The following is a 22,104-nucleotide window of genomic DNA, read 5'->3' as shown; positions in this document are numbered from 1 at the left end:
GATGGAAACCCAGGGAAGAGCTAATGTTGCTGTTCAAATCTGAAGGTTGTCTACTGGCAAAATTTCCTCTTGCTCAGGATGAGGGGAATAGGGTAGGTGGAGGAGTGGGGAGAAAAGGTTAGGGAGGTTAGTCTTTTGTTTTATGTAGGCCTTTATCTGATTGGATAAGGTCTAGCCACGTTTAGAGGGCAATTAGCTTTACTCATACTCTATGCATTTAAACGTTAATCTCATCCAAAAATACCCTCACAGAAACATCCATAATAATGTTCCAACAAATATTTGGGCACTGTGGCCCAGCCAAGTTGACACATAAAAGTAACCGTTACAGGGGTACCTGGATGGCTTGTCAGTTGAGCAGCAGAGCTCTTGGTTTCGGCCCAGGTCCTGGTCTCATAGTTCCTGGAATTGAGCCCCAACTTTGGGCTCCACACTCAGTGTGGAGCCTGCTTGGGATTCTCTCTTTCTCCTTCCTCTCTGCCCCTCCCTGACTCCTACACACATGCTCTCTTTCTCTCAAGATAAATATATTTTTTTAAAGTACCCATCACAAGTGGAATATGTATTCTACTGAAATATCAAAATGGATTGTGTGGCATAATACTTATGTTTTGGGATAGCTGCTAGTGAAGAATGATGCCATTAGTATTAGAACTTTCCAGAGAGGAATCTATAACTGATTTTACTGAGGTTTTCCATGACCTCTGTTTTTTAATATTCATTGGGATAAACCCAAAAATGAGGCTCAAAAAGGCAGAGTAATGGGCTTTTTAAAAAGACATAAATTCAAAGTCTAGGTTTTAGCACACAATGTTCTGTGAGGTGAGTTCATTTTAGATGCATGTAATTTTCTCTTCCCATAGTTAAGTATTACACATCTTTTCTATTCATTGTACTAAAGGAGCAAACAGAATGTTTTCGTTTGGCTCATAATAACTTAGTTATGGATTGATCATCTTTTCTTTCTGATGTGTATATGTGGGAGGGATAATATAAAGGCAAGGTAATTTTCTGCACTGATTTCTGAAGGTTTAAAGAACATTTTTGCATATGTTTGCTTTTGAAAACATGTAATCTAAGGCCTGATTAGCCTAATGCAAAGTGAAAAGTTTAGTCTCTGCATGAGCTAGTGATAGGTAATTCTACAAGAAAACTTCATTTTTGATGGGAGAGTTCTTAAAATATAAGGCAATCTTACAAGCTCTATTCTCTTTTCTGTTAGAAGTAACTGTGCCTATGACAACATCAATAAATGTAACTTGGTTGCTCCATCTTTAATATTCTATAACAGTTTATACATACCTCTGTTTGAACTTAGTGTGTATTAATTGTGTATGCCTTTTTCATTTATTCAGGGCAGGGCAATTCTATTCAACTAGCATTAGTTGGGTACCACCACACATTAATTGGTACTTTGCCCTGGAGAGTTTAGACAGACAAGTGGTAGATAAATTTTAATACAATATAATACATTATGTAATAGAGCTGATTACAAAGTACTGGGGAAACAGCTGGATTCAAGTCATATTTTAAGAGTCTTTCAGAGTATCACATGGGGATTGACATCTCACCTGGGTTTGATGGATAAATGAGTATTTTATAGGTATACACTTCTACCTCCCTCTTCTTCATACCTTGGATAATACCAACTGTCTACCTTTTTCACTTTCCAATTCTAGTACCCTTCAGCTGTTGGCCAAATAAAAATAAAATAAAATCACCCAATAGTATGGAATGTTGCTGTTTCAAATTTAGGGTCCCTAGCCTCAGCTGGTAATGCTTGTACATATTCCTTTTTTGTAGAATATATTTTTCTCCTTTTCTGCTTACAATACTTTATTATCCTTCAAAACTCAGCTCAAATGTTACCTTCTTATGGAAAATTTCCATGATCTTTATGGAACTGTGATTGCTTCCCACTATATCTGTTTTACATAACCTCATTGTGGTATTAGTCACATTGAATCATGATAATTTATTAGCCCCTCTCTTTCTCTTATTAGACAGCTTTATGTGAGGATATGCCATTTCCTGTTTGTCTCCTATTCCCAACATAGTAGGAACTCTATAAAAATTAATTTTTTTTTAAATGATCTCAGATCTACTCCCAAGTCTTCAACTATCAAATAGATGCTAACTACTTGGGAACAATTACAACATTGTGTGTGAGTATTGGAGGAGAGGTGTGAGTTTGATAAGAAGGATCATAGTGCTGGATTTTGAAAATACAGCACACTTACCCAGGTACTGGTGAGGGCTTAAGGATTATGAGAAGAACATCCCAAGCAGAGGAAACAATATACACAAAGTTGTAGTAATGATAAGAAAAAATATAGTTCAATTAGACACTGAAAAGTTTGGTATGGCCAGAAAAAAAAAAAAAAGTACATTCAGGGAAGGGGCAAGAGATGATAAATGGAAAAGGGAGTAAAGGGTTCAAATTATGAAAGGACTTTTATGACATGTGTCTTTGTCTGCTTGGGTTGCTATAACAAAATACCCAAGACCAGGTTGCATTTCTCACATTTCTGGAGGTTGGGAAGTCCAAATCAAGACACTGGTGGACTCAGTGTCTGGTGAGACCTGCTTCTTGATTCAGACAGCTTTTTGCTGGAACCTCACATAGTAGAAGCAGCCAGGCATCTCTCTGGGGTCTCTTTTGTAAGGTCACAAATTTCATTCATGAGAACTCCCCTTATGATATAGTCATGTCCCAAAAGGCCCCACCTCCTAATGGCATCCCTGGGGTTAGGTTTCAACATCTGAATGGTGGGGTGGAGGAGGGGGACACAAACATTCAATCTATAGCACCATCCTAAGGGAACCAGCACAAGCAAATAAACATCAGATTTGTGTTTTTGTTTTTTTTTTTTTAATTTTTTTTTTCAACGTTTATTTTATTTTTGGGACAGAGAGAGACAGAGCATGAACGGGGGAGGGGCAGAGAGAGAGGGAGACACAGAATCGGAAACAGGCTCCAGGCTCTGAGCCATCAGCCCAGAGCCCGACGCGGGGCTCGAACTCACGGACCGCGAGATCGTGACCTGGTTGAAGTCGGACGCTTAACCGACTGCGCCACCCAGGCGCCCCCAGATTTGTGTTTTGAAAAGATTGTGGTAACAGTTTGAAAAAAGGGTTGGGGGATAGGCAAGGAGAAGAAAGAGGAGGAGGACATTTTTTCTCAGAGGCAGGAATTAAGGATAGGTAATATGATAGGTAAGTTTAACTGTGAAGGAACAAAATATTTACACTCTGAATTATTAGGAAAAGTTATTTGCTGACGATGATGGAGAATATGGCATATGTATAGAATAGTAGATGTTTAGAATTATTGGCTTAGGAAATGTGGAAGGGAAATAACTAGGGATAAATAAAAGGATTGCTGAACAATGTTGAGGGTCCAGTTAAGATTGTAAAATGTGAATTTGTTGTGGTACTAGTTATCATATTTAATAACATATTTTAAAATTGGAGAGCGGGAAGAAGCATATGGCTGGATTCATCCAGTGTCAGGGACTGGATGGCAAGGTTAAATAGCTAGGTAGGGTTTTAGGGAACTGAGGTAATACTAGAATTGCTGAAATCATTGATCATTTTATTCAGAGTAGGTAGGGATGAAGTCAGTCATGGAAAGGACTGATAGATTGGGAAAAGAAAGGAGGAGTTGAATGAATAGAGGTTTCAGGGAGATTAAAAAATATATGCTTCCTAATAAGGAAATAAAATACATGATAAAATAGCAGACTGTAATACAAAGTAATTTCCAACTTAAGCTTTCAACTAGCTTTCAACTGTGGAACAACTCTCCAGGATGAAGGGGCGAGGGCTCTGGGTGTTACTGTGTGATGGATTGTTACAGAGCAGTGGAGAATTAGGCCATTTATTAAAGACAGGGAATGTGAGGCCAAGTTATTAACCTCCCTGTGTAGATTCACAGTTGTTCAGAATGATGGCAGGAATTGGAGGGGAGAGAGAACCTAAGAGAAGGATCCAGTGTACTTGAGGGTTAGGATATTAGTGATGAGAATTGCACAATCTTACTGGATGGTAGGGGTTGAAAAGAGAAATTGTTTTTGAGTGAAGCCAGAGGACTAATGGTTTAGAAATGATATTTTTGAGCTCAGAAAATGCCAGCTCAAGCTCCAAGCTCTGAGTCTTGTGGTAGAAGGGGAAGAGAAGAGAGTTGAGATCTGCTTGAGAGCACTTCACAGGAAATCCCTAGAGAGGGATTCCAGCTGCAGTGAAGGTGGGGAGGTAGAGTTCTGAGAGGGACTGGTGTTTGTACACAATAGTCAAGGGATCCAAAGGACACAGTGAGGAAAGGTTCAGATGAGGTCTGAAGAAGTTTAGGGATGGGAAAGTTCTTTAACTGGCCATCTCACAATTATTCTTTTCCCTGTTACCGTGTTCTGTCTATATAGCTTGGGATATTGCGATCCATTTTCTCATTTATGATCTTTTGTCAGTCTCTGCTTAGCAGAGTGAATTCTTCTTTGACTAATGTTTCCCCTTTTGTTCTGGGTTAGGCACTGTTAACAAACCCCCATCACACTTTTTTCTCTTATCATTTAGGTAGGCTACCCTGTGATGCCCTGCTTTCTCTCTTAGAACATTTTGCCTGGACCTTTCCCTGTTGGTTTGTAGGATTTTTACAGTTTGATATTTGTCTTCAGTGTTACAGAGACCTAGTCAGTTATTCCGGTGCCATGATACCTGGTAAATCCAGGACCAAGTTGGAAAACTTCCAGCACTCATTTTAGGGTGCTACATATTACCATTTCCCACAGTTTGCAAAGTGCATTGTAAGTTTTTAGAGCACAAACATCTCCAAATTGGGGCCAAGGTTACTTTGCCAGTCTTGCTTTTACTGTCATAGGGCAATTGGTTGCTATGGTGATAGGACTGGGAGAGTAAGTGTGGTAGATAATGAAGAGTTGGAGCTGTTTTTGAGCATAGGGCTGAGGTAGAAGACCATTTTGAAATATTGTACTTGGAAGAGTGTTCTGACATCTGCAAGGTTCTGTAAACCAAACTAGTGTCTTTATGCTCTAAGCTATCATGGAAACTTAAGTGGCTACAAAAGTTGTATGTGGGTAAGGAGAGGGAAATGGATGGTGAAGATCCTAGTGATGATAACTGACCTCCTGATATGTTCTGTTACTTCCACTGTGAAATCTACTGTATTCTTGAACCCTGATTCTAACCACCTTGAGTAAATATTCTGCCTAGTCTAGCTTGGTCTGTAATACCTTCCATTTCAGTATGGACTTAATAAAGGAGTAGGGTACAGAAAATGGTAATTCTCTGCAGGAAATGAGGTTCTAAAATGATGGATAATCATCAAATATTATGAAGAGTAGGCAAATGGAAGTCTACACTGAGTTTGGTCCCTCTGTACATTAAGTCTGCTGTGGGATTTTTATCAAAATCATATAACTGCTTTTATACTCTTTGAGGGCAAGGTATAGACTATATGTCTTGTTAGCCATTTGCCTAGCACAGGGTAAGTATTTACTAAGTATTTAAAGCTAAGCCAGTGCATGAATCTAGTAATTTTCTTTAGAGTGGTGAGGAAGACTTACAAATGTTAATAATGTAACTTACACATTTGTAATGGTGATATCCTGCTCCTTCATTAAGCTTATAGGTTTCTTTAAGGAAAGGAAAGAAGTTTCTCAAGTAACATGGCACATGTTTCCTCACAGCTTTCATTTAATGATGTGTAATGTCTGTTGGTTTACTGATAGCTTTTCAGTCTCGTGTGTATTTTAAGAGCTATTTAGTTACTATTTTATCAGCAGTAATTTCAACGCATAACTTACCCCCAATTTTGGTAGGTTATGGTAGTCTGAAGTCTGTTTCTCTTTTCGGAGTTTAGTGTTGGGGTTTTTTGTTCCTACTGTAGCCAGAGTATATTGGAAACATTTACTTGGAAAAGTTTACTTGATTCACCTCTTTTCAAAATGATTCAGTGTACTTGTAGTGCTACACATATTTTGAATAGGATTATCAGTATTTTGCCAATTGTTCTTTACCCTTGTTCTTGATGTCTCTCAACAAATATAAAATCATTTATGGTCTCTGAAAGTCTCTCATGACTTATTCTGTAACAATTACTGTTTGTTTGTTTTTTAACGTCTATTTATCTTTGAGAGAGACAAAGACAGAGTATGAGCAGGGGAGGGACAGAGAGGGAGGGAGACACAGAATCTGAAGCAGGCTCCAGGCTCTGAGCTGTCAGCACAGAGCCCGACATGGGGCTTGAACCCATGAACCGCGAGATCGTGACCTAAGCCAAAGTCGGATGCTTAACTGACTGAGCCACCCAGGTGCCCCAGCAATTATTGTTTCAACTGACAGTCTTTTTTGTTATTTTTCTTGAAGTGCTTTGGCTTGGTATTTCTTCCATTCATAGAACTTCATTCTCCAGTCTCCCTAACACACACTTTTTAAAATAAAGAATTTACTTAAAATATATTGTAGTCAACTATTCCTGTGTCACAGCATATAGCCTAGTCACTCATTCCCCCTAATAACTAAAAACTTCTACCAAAAGTTTACATAAAATTGATTATTTATCATTTCAACATTAGGTCATCTGTTCCGAAGTGGTTTTAATCTTTGTGAAATTAACATCAAATTTTTTTCTTGATTAGTAATATCTTCTCTTTTGCTTTCTTAAAATTTTTTTTTAACGTTTATTTATTTTTAAGATAGAGAGAGACAGAGCATGAATGGGGTAGGGTCAGAGAGAAGGAGACACAGAATCCGAAACAGGCTCCAGGCTCTGAGCTGTCAGCACAGAGCCCGACGCGGGGCTCGAACTCACGGACCGCGAGATCATGACCTGAGCCGAAGTTGGCCGCCCAACCGACTGAGCCACCCAGGCGCCCCTCTCTTTTGCTTTCTTATTCTCAACTTTTCATTCACTCAATTTTGTTTTGTTTTGTTTTGTTTTGTTTTGAGAGAAAGAGGGCACAAGTGAGCAAGGGGCAGAAAGAGGGAGTGAGAGAGAGAGAGAAGAGGGACTCACCCAAAGCATGCACCAGCTCACCTGCAGCAGGGCTCAAGCTAACATGATGCCAGCCTCAAACTCACAAAGCGAGAGATCTTGACCTGAGCTGAAGTCAGATGCTTAACTGACTGAGCCACCCAGGCGCCCTCACTTTTATTTTGAGTATAGCTGACACAATGTTACATTAGTTTCAGGTATACAGCCTAGTGATTTGACAGGTTTATACGTTATGTTGTGCTCACCAAAAGTGTAGCTACCATCTGTCCTGTTACATGGCTATTATAATATCATTGACTGTATTCCTTATGCTGTATCTTATTCCAGTGACTTACTCATTCCATAACTGGAACCCTGTATCTTGAGCTTTGCTTGATAACTTAGTTCCTATTCTCTAGGACTATACTTGAAAGAAAATGATAATTTCCTTCCACAAAACTTTAAAAACTTTTCAACTTTACCTAAACTAACATAATTTTATTTGGGTTTGTTTCTTCTTTCTAATAGAGCAGTAGTAAATCACTACAAATCTTGGTCAGTTCTTTGTTTCATTTATGCCCTGTGTCTCTTCATTTCCCCTTTTTCTTTACTGTGACATAAAATCTTCTCCCCATCTCCCCCTCTTTTTCTCATTACACAGCTCTCCTCCTTGGGGAAGCCATGAAATTTAACTCCCAAGATTATAGGGGCTATTTGCTGAAATTGGTTCAGGCCTAAACTAATCAATACATGGCATGGCATGGCATGGCATGGATCTGGCCAAAATAACTAATTCAGATCGGTTCAGTTTGGGTGAACCATGGTACTTTTGGGGTTTGTTTTGTTTTGTTTTTTGAGGCAAGGAGGAGCGGTATGGGGAGAGAAGACTTCTGTGTTGCTCTTCAATAAGACCTGGAACTGGTACAACCATTTTTCCTCCATGATATGGGCTAGTCTGATAATGTCAACACACAGAAGAAGAGAGTTGAGGAGAGCTCAGAGGAATGCAGCAGGAGCAGGAAACCATTCGTGAAGCTCACTATACTTTCACATTTTACAATGGTGCAAATTGTAGGGTAGTACATTCCTCTGTTGGAGCATAAATTGGAGTATGTAGTAGTTTCTGTTACTTACAGTATGTCCTGATATGTACAGATTTAAAATAGATTTTCTGTTTATAAAATAATGCCAGCATATGGTATAGAACTTGAAAATACAGAAAATGTTTTTATTGTAATTTTTTTATTTTATAAAATTTGAAATCATTCCACATAAACATAGCTTACTTTAAAAAAAATTTTTTGTTGTTGTTGTTGTTTATTTATTTTTGAGAGAGAGAGGGAGACAGAGTGTGAGCAGGGGAGGGGCAGAGAGAGAGGGAGGCACAGAATCCGAAGCAGGCTCCAGGCTCTGAGCTGTCAGCACAGAGCCTGACGTGGGGCTCAATCAAACTCACGAGACGCGAGATCAAGACCTGAGCTGAAGTCAAATGCTTAACTGACTGAGCCACCAAGGCGTCCCTAAAAACTTATTTTTGAGCATCTGCTTATGATGTCAGATATTTTTAAATGATGTTTTTAATGATTACATAATGTTCTTTTGGATGGCTAGACCACAATGGTAGTATCTATTGTTGGATATTTCTTAATTAAATCTTAATTAAAGATGATAATGTGAGCCATTCAGCTCTATCTCCTTCGTCCAAGGTTACAGTAATGTCAATTTTAAGTGACTCCTTTTTTTCCTTTTCTATATACTTTTTTGCTGTTTGTTTTCCTGAAAAAGTGGAGTAAATTTTACATCATGTTGACTTGTTTGCTTCAAGTTGACTTGTTTGCATTAAGTATTATTTCCTTAAGTGCATTTCTTGGGTCACTTTTTTTTTTTTTTTTTTAATGATGCTCCATTAAGAAATGACTTGTTTGGGGCGCCTGGGTGGCGCAGTCGGTTAAGCGTCCGACTTCAGCCAGGTCACGATCTTGCGGTCCATGAGTTCGAGCCCCGCGTCAGGCTCTAGGCTGATGGCTCAGAGCCTGGAGCCTGTTTCCGACTCTGTGTCTCCCTCTCTCTCTGCCCCTCCCCCGTTCATGCTCTGTCTCTCTCTGTCCCAAAAATAAATAAACGTTGAAAAATAAAATGGAAGACATTCGTCCAAAAGCAGGTAATTTAAAAAAAAAGAAAAAAAAGAAAGAAATGACTTGTTTATTTGAGAAAGAATGTATACTCCTGTTATATGCTTACAGTAAACATTAACAAATTAAGGACTTTAAAGAATCCTGAATCCTACAGATGTCAAATCTCTAGCTTTCTTTATGTTTTCACCTAAAGTATTTGACTTAGAGTGGAGATGTGTTATTTACTGAAAATATTGCTGCACTGTGTTTTACTATAACCTCATACTCTTAATTTGCAATGAAGAAATCCATATTTACTATAGGAACCATATTTTCAGTACTTTCAGCTTTTAAGTGAACAATTCTAGTTATATACTCTGCTTTTATTGCAATCATGAAAACACTTCCTCCTGGTGTTTACTTTCTCAGTAAATATCTTTCTTTTATTTTTTAGCCACAGAACTCTTAATTTCTTAGCAACTGTTTTATGACCTAGTTAGTGGTAATGTTAAAGTAATCCAACTAGTAGATATCCTGGCTTTTTCTTGCAGAGATTTCCAAACACATGACTTCTCCCACTCCCACAGCTTACATTATCCCTGGAGTTGAAATGACTGCAAGACTTTCGGAATCATTTGTTGTAATTTTATAAAATGACTGTCACAACTTACTCTTTTAGTAAGACCTGTTTCTGATGGTGAGTCATTGTGTAAATGGGTCTTTGTTCTGCCCTCTTTCTTTTCATGACTGCATACATTTTCTCGCATCTCATGGTCCTTTTATTTGCTTAAAATCCTTACTGGAGAAAAAAGATTCTCACCAGTGAAAGAAACTGTTTTATTCATTCCCCACTCCCCACTTCATATATTTCCATTTTCTTTTAGGAACATTAATTTCTTACTTGTCAGGCTCTTACTTTAATCTTCTGAAGCCAGCATACATTCCTCTTACATGTTTTAAATTGGTTTTAAACCTGCTTTGCTTTCTCTATACTTAGTTCCCATTCTTTCCTTCAATTACTGCCTCAGTTTATCTCAAAATATTGTATATCCTTTTATTACTTCAGTTCTTACTACTGCAAAATATGTCAAATAAAAAATATTTCTTGGGGTGCCCAGGTGGCTCAGTCAGTTAAGCGTCCAACTTCAACTCAGGTCATGATCTCATGGTTCATGAGTTCGAGCCTCGTGTCGGGCTCTGTGCTGACAGGGTGAAGCCTGGAGCCTGCTTTGGATTCTGTGCCTCCCTCTCTGCCCCTCCCCCGTTCATGTACTCATTCACTCTCACTCTCTCCCTCTCTCTCTGCCCCTCCCCCTCTCTGTCTCTGTCTCTCAAAAATAAACATTAACAAATTTTTAAAATATTTCTCACATAATAACTGGTAAATCTAGTCAAAGTATTGTTATCACCACATATCTGAATGAGTTGTGGTAGGAAGAGTAGGGGACTGGGAATCAGAGAAACTGGTTTCTTTTTTCTTTTCCAATATAATCTTATGTGGCCTTACTTGTAATATTAGAAAAACATAACCTATAATGCAGTTCTACATGACTGTTTTAAAAATGATGAGAGAATATCTTTGAAATTGCTTTGAAATTTAAAAAATGCTCTCAATACAAATTTAAAGTAGCTGTTATGCTGGTCAGATATGACTAGAAAGATTGATGGACTTTCAGTCAGGCATCTTTAAATGAAAACACTGAGTCTGAGTAGGAATAACCTAAAATGGTGGGGTGGCATTTCAGAGAGGAAACATGTGCAGTAGGGAGGTATAAAATAAGGTTAATTTGTTTTACTACAAGTAATTTAGTGTGACTAGCGTGTAGGATGTCAATGCAAGAGTTGGGAGACCGGTTGGGAAATATGACAGATGTGCTTGACTATTTCATTAAATGTTATGGTGGATCATTTAAAGATTTCAGTAGAGGAGTGACATGAAATTTACATTTCCTGAAGTTTATTTTGGTGTCATTGTAGATGACAGATGGGGGAGGATGGGAGCTGGAGTTAAGGAGACTCTTGAGGAGGCTGTTGGATTTAATAAAGGTCAGAACTGAGAACCTGAAGTAACATGGATGTACAAAGGATAGATGCAAAAGATGCTGGTGAGATGGAATCTGTGGAGCCTGTGTTTTTGATTAAATGTAGGTGATAGGAAGGCATTTAGTAAAAGAGACAAACTTACAATCATTTAAGAGCTTCTGGCTTAGATGGGTTTCCTGCCATTCACTGAGATAGAGACTAGTATGAATCTAAGGGGAAAAGGGTAAATTTAATTTTGGAAATGTTAAATTTGAGGTATTTATGGCATATCCAAGTGCAAATGCTTTGTTTTCAGTTGGATAAAAGAAGAGAAGATTTGGGACTTGTCTATGTGGTAATAATCAGTGACGCCTTGCATTTGGGTCAGATGGCCTAGGCACACGGCCAGGTCTCTTGTTACACCTTATTCTAAAAATCTACCCCTTGAGAAATACATAGTTCCTCAGGGAACTTTGAGTTCCCTGGCCCTTTGGGTCATGAGTCCTATTCTTGGTCCTTGCAGTCAATCCCAAATCTGAATCTTTTCTTCATAGTCATAAAGGTCCCTTGGACATGTAATATAAAGATACCAGTTCTTTATTCTTCCCATAATTCTAAGTAAAATTTCACACATTTTTTTTTATTACTCTAAATCAATACTTTTAATCTAATCTAGGTACATTTTTAATCCTATAGAGTCATACTAATAACAGTCATTATTTTTGTTTTTCTAACTTGGAGTTTACTATAAATTGGTTATCAGATGCATGCCATTAATTTATTCTCATGTAGTCTATCTGCTGACATAACACCATAAATTCAGCTTATCTCAGTAACATACCTGAACACCCCCTCTTGGTGTTTAACTGTAAACCCAGTTACTTTAACGTATTTACTTTGTACCTTTGTTGGGAATTTTGGACTTTGTAGAAGGAATTATGAGTTCCTTCTCATTCCACCTACTCTTCTACCAGGTTATTGGCCTTGAGAAGTTCTACAGGTAGTTCTTTAACTTCTCCTCTAAGGCATTGTGTGTTATTCGCAATGTAGTCTGGCTCCTTGATTTATTCTTCTTTCAAGTTTCTCTAATCCAGTTGCCTGCTTTTCTTGTTCTTTCTATCACTGGCAGTTTCATAACTAAGTTGCCTCCTTGCCATCAGGAGGTCATGTGGAGTGTGGACATAGGACTGCAGGAACAGAATGAGTGCTTGCCTAACTGCAAAGGCTACTGTGATGGATGTGATTCTTGCAGTAGCTCCCCCCAGATATTACTTAAAGTAGCAATTGTCCTTCATATATGGGTCCTTCAAACTTCAAGGACTGCCAGCTGCCTATAATTTGTCGGCATAGTCAAGCATTTTTATGACCACACCTAAATGTGAAGGGGGCGGGAGGTGGGGGGAAGATGTTGAATTGATTCCCACAAACATTTACCAGGAGTGTAGTTAAAATGTCAGTAGTAGTCTGGCTAAAGATAATGCAAAGTCTACCTTTCTTTTTTTTTTTCTTTTTTTTTTCTTTTTTTTTTTTCAGACTCATGATCACAGTGCATGATTTCTTTACAGGTAGCCAATCATTTGGATTGCAAACACTAACTGCCGACTATTTCTTAATGTTCTTTTAAAATTATTTCAAGAGTACTCACAGATATCTGAGAACATCTTTTCATTCACAGATAAATATACATTTTGAGATACAGTAGATGGCCAGTGCAGAAAGTATATATGGAATGAGGCTCAAACTTTGTAATTATTTACTCTACAGTGGCATTTTAGTGGTAAGCAGTATTTGGTTCTTTATGTTTTTATGCCTAAGGAAAGAAGATAATTCCCAGCTGTTTAATTTAAAATCGAAACTTACATAGAAATCCTATGCTAGCAGGTTAATAGAATTCCTGTAAGATTTTTCTAAACTGTAAATCAGATTTATGTGAAAAAAACCAGATTACATTTTCCCTTTTATTTCTCTGACAATAGCATTAAAAAAATACTATTCCCAAATCCTCATTCGTTTTAGTGCAAACTATTTTCCCAATTCCTTGGATTGTAATCTGTGGCAAGTCTCATCAGAGTGTAAGAGTTTTGTATTGTTTTGTTTTCATTTTTGCCCCTGATAGTTCAGCTCTGATGTTAAGCCATTCTTTCAGTTAAGGTTAAAATGAGACACGTATGAGTGATTTGCACTTAACTGCTCGCCTCCACACACACAAATGCCTCAGCGTCACATCTAATTGTGATTCACGCCTTATGCCAGACTCTTGCTGTCATCCCAGCACCAGCAGATGGTGGGACAAGACCCCTGGGGCATCGTGTCCCAGCATTCTGGGGATGTACATCTTCTGGTAACAATGGTCAGAAAAGGGAGGATTTTAATATGGCAAATTGAGTTCAGTTCTTTTTGGCTTCTTGGGGAAAAAAATCAGTTAGTGGAAATTTGGTGTCCAATTTTCAGGTAGTACCTTAAAAACTTATTTTTTAGTCCAAGAAACAAAATAAAAGCAAAACATCACATTGTATTTTATAAATATTCTTGCTCAAAGGGCAGCTTCTGTGTTTAAGTCCCATCATGGGTAGTTTATGTTTGTAATAATCTGAATTATAAGAAACTTAGTAAGAAACTGCACACAAAAGAACAGGTTTCCTCTATTCATGCTCAAGTAAGTGTTCTTTAAGAAAAACATATCAGTGGATGCCAGATAAGACACATGTTGATTTGTTAGTGTCAGCATCTGAAGTTGCTGTTTATGCTTTATGATTAGTGGCTTTAGACAAGTTTTACTTCATCTTTCAGGGCTCTGTTTCTTCACTTAAGAACTGAGGTTGTTTTAAGGTATCCCCACAATATCCTTTTTATTGTAGTATATAAAATATAAGAAGCTAAAATAGTATCAGATGTGTGAAAATGTACTGGGTTTATGGTAGCAACAGGAAATGCATGGGTGGAGTTTCAACATTGAATAACCTTGGTTACTTGATCTGTAGTACTGATATCATAGGTGAATACACACACACATGTAACCAATTGTGCATAACTTTTTTTAAGATAATAAATCCATGGAAGTACAATTTTCCATATAGTTCTCCTTTTCTTCAACCATTTCACAGTTCTCCTGATGATGTTAGGAGAATGTTAAGGTTCTTTAGCTCAGAATCCGCTGTAGTCAAAGAGTGCACAGAATAGTGGTTTTTAACTTTTTTGACCAGAACCTATAATTAGAAATGCATTTTGCAGAGAGCAGGCATACACGTACAATTACACGTGTGTCTGCATGCATACACATGGTTCAAACCAAAGTTTCACTTTTTTACCTCACTATGGGCAAAATTTTTTTCTGTTCTTTTGTTGTTGTTGCAGGTATTATTTTTGTTTCTCTCTTTTTTTAAAGTATGGTTTAAAAAAAATTTTTTTTTTTACATTTGTTTTTGAGAAACAGAGTGAGACAAAGCGTGAGCGGGGGAGGGGAAGGAGAGAAGGAGACACAGAATCTGAGGCAGGCTCCAGGCTCTGAGCAAGCAGTCAGCACAGAGCCTGATGCGGGGCTCGAACCCACAAACTGGGAGATCATGACCTGAGCCGAAGTTGGACGCTCAACTGACTGAGCCACCCAGGTGCCCCAAGTATTTATCTTTGAGAGAGAGAGAGAGAATGAGCTGGGAAAGGGCAGAGAGAGAGGGAGACACAGAATCTAAAGCAAGCTTCAGGCTCCAAGCTGTCAGCACAGAACCTGATGCAGGGCTCAAACCCACAAACCATGAGATCATGACCTTAGCTGGTCGGATGCTTAACCTACTGAGCCAACCAGGCTCCCCTTTTGTTTCTCTTTTTAAGAAAATACTGGTTCTTGTTCACCAAGCCAGAGTTCCTAATGGGCATTGGGATCCACAATTTGAAAAACACTATACTAAACAGTCAGCACTTACCATAAAGAAATACATTATTTTTTTTGTAGACTCTCAGATTATTCTATTAAAAATGATTTTCTGGGGCATTTGGATGGCTCAGTTAAGTGTCCAGCTCTTGCTTTAGGCTCAGGTCACGATCTTATGGTTCTTGAGATTGAGCCCCACATCGGGCTGTGTGGTGATGGCACAGAACCTGCTTGGGATTCTTTCTTTCCCCCTCCCTCCCTCCCTCCCTCTCTCTCTCTCTCTCTCTCTCTCTCTCTCTCTCTCTCTCTCTCTCTCTCTCCCCCCCTCTCTCTCTCTTCCTCTCTGCCCCTTGCTTACTTGTGAGCATTTGCATACAGACTCTCTCAAAATAAATAAACTTGAAGAAATGATTTTCCTATTTCCTACTGATCATATCAGCTGCCATTTACTTAACAAGAAATCTTTAGAGTTCTCTCTTATTTGTACAAACATTTAAAAGGAGTGTAGTTACAATGTCAATAGTAGTCTGGCTAAAGATAATGAGAAGTCTACCTTTTTTTTTTTTTTAAGGATATAAAGGATACAGAGGACTAAATTTAAATTGAACGTTTTAAAGAGCTTTTTAATTCTCTGTCTTTAAACACATGCCATTCCGCTTCCTTGATCAGAACCAAATAATGATTTTAAGTTTTGTTTCCTTGAGTTTTTCTTTAGTTCCTTCATTCCAGGTTCTGTCTTTTAATAGGTCATGCTTTCAGTGACATGTTAAGAAAAAGTGAAGTAGTGTGGTTTCATAGAAAGGCTACTTGTATTTTAACAAAGAAGAGAAGGGAGAAAGGGAATTCTTGAATTTCTATATCAACAAATAGAGTTCTGAATACCATGGCCTTATTGCTGCTCATTCTCTTCTTCATGAGCAGTTATTTGAATGAGTTATATGAAAAACATAGTATTGGAACTATATGGTCTCCTCTATAGGATTCCATACAAAATGACATAAGGTGAATGATTGGCTCATTTAATTGTCATTAAAAAATTGCTATAGCATTGTAGGAAACCATAGAAATTATATAGATAAAGATATGCTCTTAAGACTTCAGAAGGGAAGTAGAAAAAAGGCCTTGCTAGTCCAAATAGACCAGGTTGGAACTAACATTGAAAAGCAGATTTGGTATGCCAGTGGTGTATATTCAGAAAGGATTCCTTTATAATATGACTTTAGGTAGACAAAACATTGTATTATAAAGTATTTTGTGCAAACAAAAACAAAATAAAAGCAGCTTTTTGAACTGAAAATTATATTTCTTTTGTATAAATATATATACACTTGAACATATACTGAAGTAATTTTTGTTATGGACGGTGAAAATTCTTGGAAGACTTCATTGTAGATAATGTCGGTATTAGTGTTGAAGATTTTCCTTAAAGCCCTTTGTATCTCTTTCAGATATGGAAACAAGTGAAAAAATCCAAGGAAGTGGAATACTTCAGCTGTTTGCAAGTCTTTTGATTCCACAGTCTTCCTGCACAGCCAAAGTAGCTAACATCATAGCAGAAGTAGCCAAAAATGGTGAGGTTTTCCTCAAGAACTTTTCTGCTGGGAACATCTTCAGTTTTACACCTCACTTGTCAGTATGTTTTATTAATTTATGTTTTAATTTTGTAGATTAGACATTGTCCATTTCTTTCTATTTCTCTTTTCTTTGACTTTTTTTTCCCATATAATTGTTTAAAATGACTATAGTTATAGTCATTCTATTCATACATTTCCCATTTACTATTCTGTTCCTTCAGGGTAGAATTAAAGGGAAGTACTGCTAGTCCCTGCTGTACCGTGTCATTTATTACTTTGGTAATAGGATTCTTGAGCTTGCCACTGAGTCATTCATCTCTTTTTTTTTTTTTTTTTAATTTTTTTTAATGTTTATTTATTTTTGAGACAGAGACAGAGCATGAACAGGGAGGGTCAGAGAGAGGGAGACACAGAATCTGAAGCAGGCTCTAGGCTCCAAGCTGTCAGCACAGAGCCGGACGCAGGACTCGAACTCATGGACTGTGAGATCATGACCTGAGCCGAAGTCGGATGCTTAACCGACTGAGCCACGCAGGCACCCCTGAGTCATTGATCTTAATTGTCACAGGAGAGCTTACCTTTTTCAGTGTATTATATGTTGGTGTGTATTATACCCAGATAAACTTCCTTTTTTTTTTTATTTTTTATTTTTTTATTTTTTATTAGTCTAAGCCTATCCTACCAATATTGGCACTTGGCTCTTAACTGCAACAGTGCAGTTGGAATATATGTTCTCTTTTCTGCACTCACCTATGTAGGACATCTTTCTTTCTTTTTTAGTATTTGTTTATTTTTTATAGTGCAGGCAGGGAAGGGGATGAGAGAAAGAGGAACAGAGGATCTGAAGTGGGCTCTGTGCTGACAACAGGGAGCCCAGTGCAGGGCTGGAACTCATGAACCATGAGATCATGACTTGAACAGAAGCTGGTCACTCAACCAATTGAGCCACTCAGGCACCCCAGGACACATCTATTTCTTAAGTTTCCACATAAGAATACTATGGAAAAACAACAATGACAGCAAGACTTAGATTATATGATATCTAATCCATCCTATTAGATGTGGTTTATGTCCAGTGAGAGATTCTTTGGAAGAATTGTATTTTAGCAGAAATATTTGCATGTGATTTTAATTCAGTTTGAGAAAAACATGACTTCTTTTTAAATTTTTTTTTAGAGGCCCCTGGGTGGCTCAGTCGGTTAAGCGTCCAACTCCGGCTCAGGTCACGATCTCACTGTCCATCAGTTCGAGCCCCGCGTCGGGCTCTGTGCTGACTGCTCAGAGCCTGGAGCCTGTTTCAGATTCTGTGTCTCCCTCTCTCTCTGACCCTCCCCTGTTCATGCTCTGTCTCTCTCTGTCTCAAAAATAAATAAACGTTAAAAAAAAATTAAAAATAAAGAAATAAATATGTATTTTTTTTAATGTTTATTTACTTCTGAGAGAGAACGAGGGAGACAGAGTGCAAGCAGGGGAGGGGCAGAGAGAGGGGGAGACACAGAATCCGAAGCAGGCTCCAGGCTCCTAGAAGTCAGCACAGAGCCTGACGCAGGGCTTGAACCCACGAACCATGAGATCATGACCTGAGCCAAAGTCAGATGCTTAACTGACTGAGCCACCCAGACACCCCAGAACACTGACTTCTTAAAGCCATTTTTAAGTATAAGGGCTTTAGTTAATGTCATGTCTTTAGTGTGCCTGGATTTTCAAAATTTGGTATTATTTTTAGGCCTTTTATTTTAGTAATTTGCATATATTATACTTTTAAGAAGTTTTAAAAATTCTGGCTTCATTTACATAATCAGTAGAACAGGTGGCATGTGAAGTAGTGGTATGTGTTGTGTGGGGCCCAGTGAAACAACTTGTTCATGTGTGTTACCAAAAAAATTGCCATGAAATTTTTTCATTTGTTTAGGAGTTCTCAAAATGTCTTTCAAATTCCAATGAGGTTCTGTATTGGTAAATCTTTTTTTGGCCGTTAGCTGAAAACTGGCCACCTATTGTTTTATGTCATGTCTCAGCTCCTGTACATATATAATCACTATGCTGTGCTTTGTAGTTGAGCTGGTCATAAATGTTCAGATTCCTAGTGGTTTGGGAGTATCCAGTGTACTTCAAACAGATTTGAACTGCTCTGAATAGATTGCCTTGGGGCAACAAAGAACTCCAGAAGCAGATCTAGTTTGAGAATGGAACCCTTCCAGATGTTGTTTGTTAACCTAGACCAACCACTATGTGAATCTTCTTAGATGGAATACAGCTTGATTTCTTTTTTAACTGAAAAAAAATTTTTTTTATGTTTACTTTTGAGACAGTGTGAGAGGGGGAGGGACAGAGAGAGATGGAGACACAGAATCTGAAGCAGGCTCCAGGGTCTGAGCTTTCAGCACAGACCCTGACGTGGGGCTCAAACTCACGAGCTGTGAGATCATGACCTGAGCTGAAGTCAGATGCTTGATCAGCTGAGCCACCTAGCCACCCCAATACAGCTTGATTCTTAAGATCACATGGTTTATTTTTAACTTAATGAGAATTACAGTATAGATTTCCAGAAATCAGTTATTTTCTCAAAGTCTCTTCTCTTTTTTTCTTCTCAAATCTTTATTTAAATTCTAGTTAGTTGACGTATAGTGCATATTGGTTTCCAGAGTAGAATTCAGTGATTCATCACTTACAACATCCAGTGCTCATCATAACAAGTCCCCTCCTTAATACCCATCACCCATCTAGCCCATCCCACACCCACCTCCCTCCATCAATCCTCAGTTTGTTTTCTATCTTTAAGAGTCTCTTGGTTTGTTTCCCGCTCTCGTTCCCTCCCCCTGCCCCTTTATGTGTTCATCTCTTCTGTTTCTTAAATTTCACACATGTGTGAAATCACATGGTACTTACCTTTTTCTGACTTACTTCACTTAGCATAATACACTCCAGCTCCATCCACAAAAGCCTTTTTCTTAAGAATGAGTTTCCATACTAATTTTAGCATAGATTCAGAAATTTTGGATAGTAAATTTTTGTGGATTGCCATTCCTCTGTGATCTTACTTAATATCAGTCATTATAATATTTTGTCGCAGTTTCATGATAACTCTGCTGCTACAGGTTGCTTCTAGTAATACTTTAGTAGATGACAGCTATGTTCTAAAGACATAATAGAATTTATAACATTTATACTTTTAATCAGAGGCTTGTTAAGGGCATATCACTTACCTCTACTGGTTAAAATAAGTGGGATACAGTTAAATAGTTATTTTTTGCTTAATCACCACATTGTTTTTGTAAGTGACTGGCTGAGAAAGTAAATTAGAATCTTTTTAAAAAATAAATAATATCTTCAGAAATGCAACATGACCCACAGAGTACATTAATTGGGCTTATATTTCTTCTTTTTAGAAACTTGGTGGTGAAAACAAGATTTTGTGAACCAGAGTTAAAAAGAGATTGGAAGGTGATTTTTTTCATCTCCACTCTGCTGTGCATTTTATGTAACTACAGAGGAGAAATATTAGCATATACTTCATAGATTCAGATTAACCTTAAAATATAATTATGTTTAAATTTGTGCATACAAAATCTCCCAAAAATTAGCATACTAATGTTGAAATTTGAGAGGATTAGCAAGAAGTTTCATGTGCAAGTTTAATGTGGGAGCATAGCCATGATCATAAATTACAGTAAAGGATTTTGATACCTTTAAATAAAATATTCCCCTATGCAATACACTTAAGACTGATTTGAGACAAAAAAAAAAAAAATAATAAGCAAGATAGGAGGTGTCTATGAATGTTTCCTCCTTTTCAGAGTTGTATTGTCAAGATATAATAATAATTTCATAAGACTAGGTGCCATTAATATGCCTACATTGTGCCAGGAGTTATGTACATTATTTCAAATTCTAAAAACAACCCCATATGAGATAGGACTTTGCACATGAGATAACAGGCTAAATATCTTGCCTATCTTTACACAGCTAGTAGGTAGTAAAGCTGAGATTCAGACACTTATGTGGGGCACCTTGGTAGCTCAGTCGATTAAACATCCAACTCTTGATTTCAGCTCAGGTTATGATCCCAGGGTCATAGGACTAAGCTTCACATTGGGCTCTGTGCTGAGCATGGAGCCTGCTTAAGATTTTCTCTCTCCCTCTGCCCCTCTCCCCCACATGTATGTGCTCTCTCTTTTAAATTTTTTTTTTTTCAACGTTTATTTATTTTTGGGACAGAGAGACAGAGCATGAACAGGGGAGGGGCAGAGAGAGAGGGAGACACAGAATCGGAAACAGGCTCCAGGCTCTGAGCCATCAGCCCAGAGCCTGACGCGGGGCTCAAACTCACAGACCGCGAGATCGTGACCTGGCTGAAGTCGGACGCTTAACCACTGCGCCACCCAGGCGCCCCTGTGCTCTCTCTTTAAAATAAAAAATTTTTAAAAATATATGTGATAGTCTTTGGAATTTATGCTTCACCTTGTTTTATTCTTCTTTACTTCTCTTCAGTAAATGAGATATTATGATAGCAGTGGAAGAGTTACTAGTGATTTTAATGCAGGGATAGCAGTGTATGACCTGAAAGATTAAGCTGATAACTGAAGTTAAAGGGTATAAAAAAGCAGACAAAAGATCAACCACTTGGCTTCTGTTCCTTTAGTCCTCTAAAACACTCCTTCCCTGTCTTGGACCATCAGCATCAGAATCACAAGGAACTTATTAGGATGCAGATTCTTTGATCCTCTCCTTCAGACCTATTGAAACAGGGACTCTAGGACTGGGATCCAGCCATTTGGTTTAACAAGTCCCCCAGTGATTCTCATACCTCTATAGCTTGAGAACTAAATCACAGTCTAACGTAATATGGAATCAGTAGTTTGGATCAACATTATGCTTTTTTCCCCCATCTGTACTTTATCAGATTATAAAAGTCATTATCAAACTTTTCCACTTGAATGCTCCCAACCACAAAAGAATAAAAGTGTACGCCTAGGATGGACTAGAGAGGGCACTGCCAGAAACATGGAAGTCTAGTGTTTTCCCTTGTAAATTTGTTTTAATTTTGCCCTCTACTCTATAACAAGTATATGTCTATTTTAGTATTAAATATATGTATGCTCTAGAAAAATTGTTGGATAAAATTAATACCCACCACCAAAAATAACGCACCAGGTTGTCAGGTAGCTTTAAGTATTCCTTGATATTGTAGTTTTGGAAGTTTGACCTCTGTCATTTTGTAAGAATTAGTAGCGATTTTTTAACAAAAGGCAATACAAAGTATAAATGAAAAATGTGACAACCTGCATATAAAAGTCACAGCTTTTTATATATTTATTCCTCATAGTTTTCCTTGTTCTTCTGAAGAAAACTGTAAAAAGCTAAGAGTTAATAATTGCTATGAGGTTATTAGAGAAAATTCAAACTGAATATACTTATTGTTTAGTGTAACAAACATTAAGGCAGACTCTAGCACTCTGTTTTTATTTGGCTTAAAGAGTTTAGTTTTAATAAAATAGATTTGGTTCTGTCTGGCAGCTGAAAGTGACTTTTAAT

General features: G+C 37.8%; 1 protein-coding gene across 5 annotated transcripts in view; it reads left to right on the top strand.

The window, feature by feature from the left end:
• RAP1GDS1 (Rap1 GTPase-GDP dissociation stimulator 1) overlaps positions 1 to 22,104 on the top strand; it is a 177,548-nt gene that overhangs the window by 47,456 nt on the left and 107,988 nt on the right. For 3 of the 5 annotated variants that reach the window (XM_023252920.2, XM_023252919.2, XM_023252921.2), the window contains exon 3: positions 16,444 to 16,566. In XM_023252920.2, coding sequence (XP_023108688.1) covers positions 16,444 to 16,566 — 123 coding nt within the window. Of the gene's footprint in view, positions 1 to 16,443; positions 16,629 to 22,104 lie in introns of those variants that run through there. The other 2 variants (XM_019829186.3, XM_019829185.3) reach the window with 2 other exon arrangements.

Source organism: Felis catus, chromosome B1 (genome assembly GCF_018350175.1).
Source record: "Felis catus isolate Fca126 chromosome B1, F.catus_Fca126_mat1.0, whole genome shotgun sequence".
In the NCBI taxonomy this organism is placed as follows: Eukaryota; Metazoa; Chordata; class Mammalia; order Carnivora; family Felidae; genus Felis; species Felis catus.
Note: the sequence above shows the minus strand (reverse complement) of the source record. Positions and strands in the feature narration are given on the sequence as shown.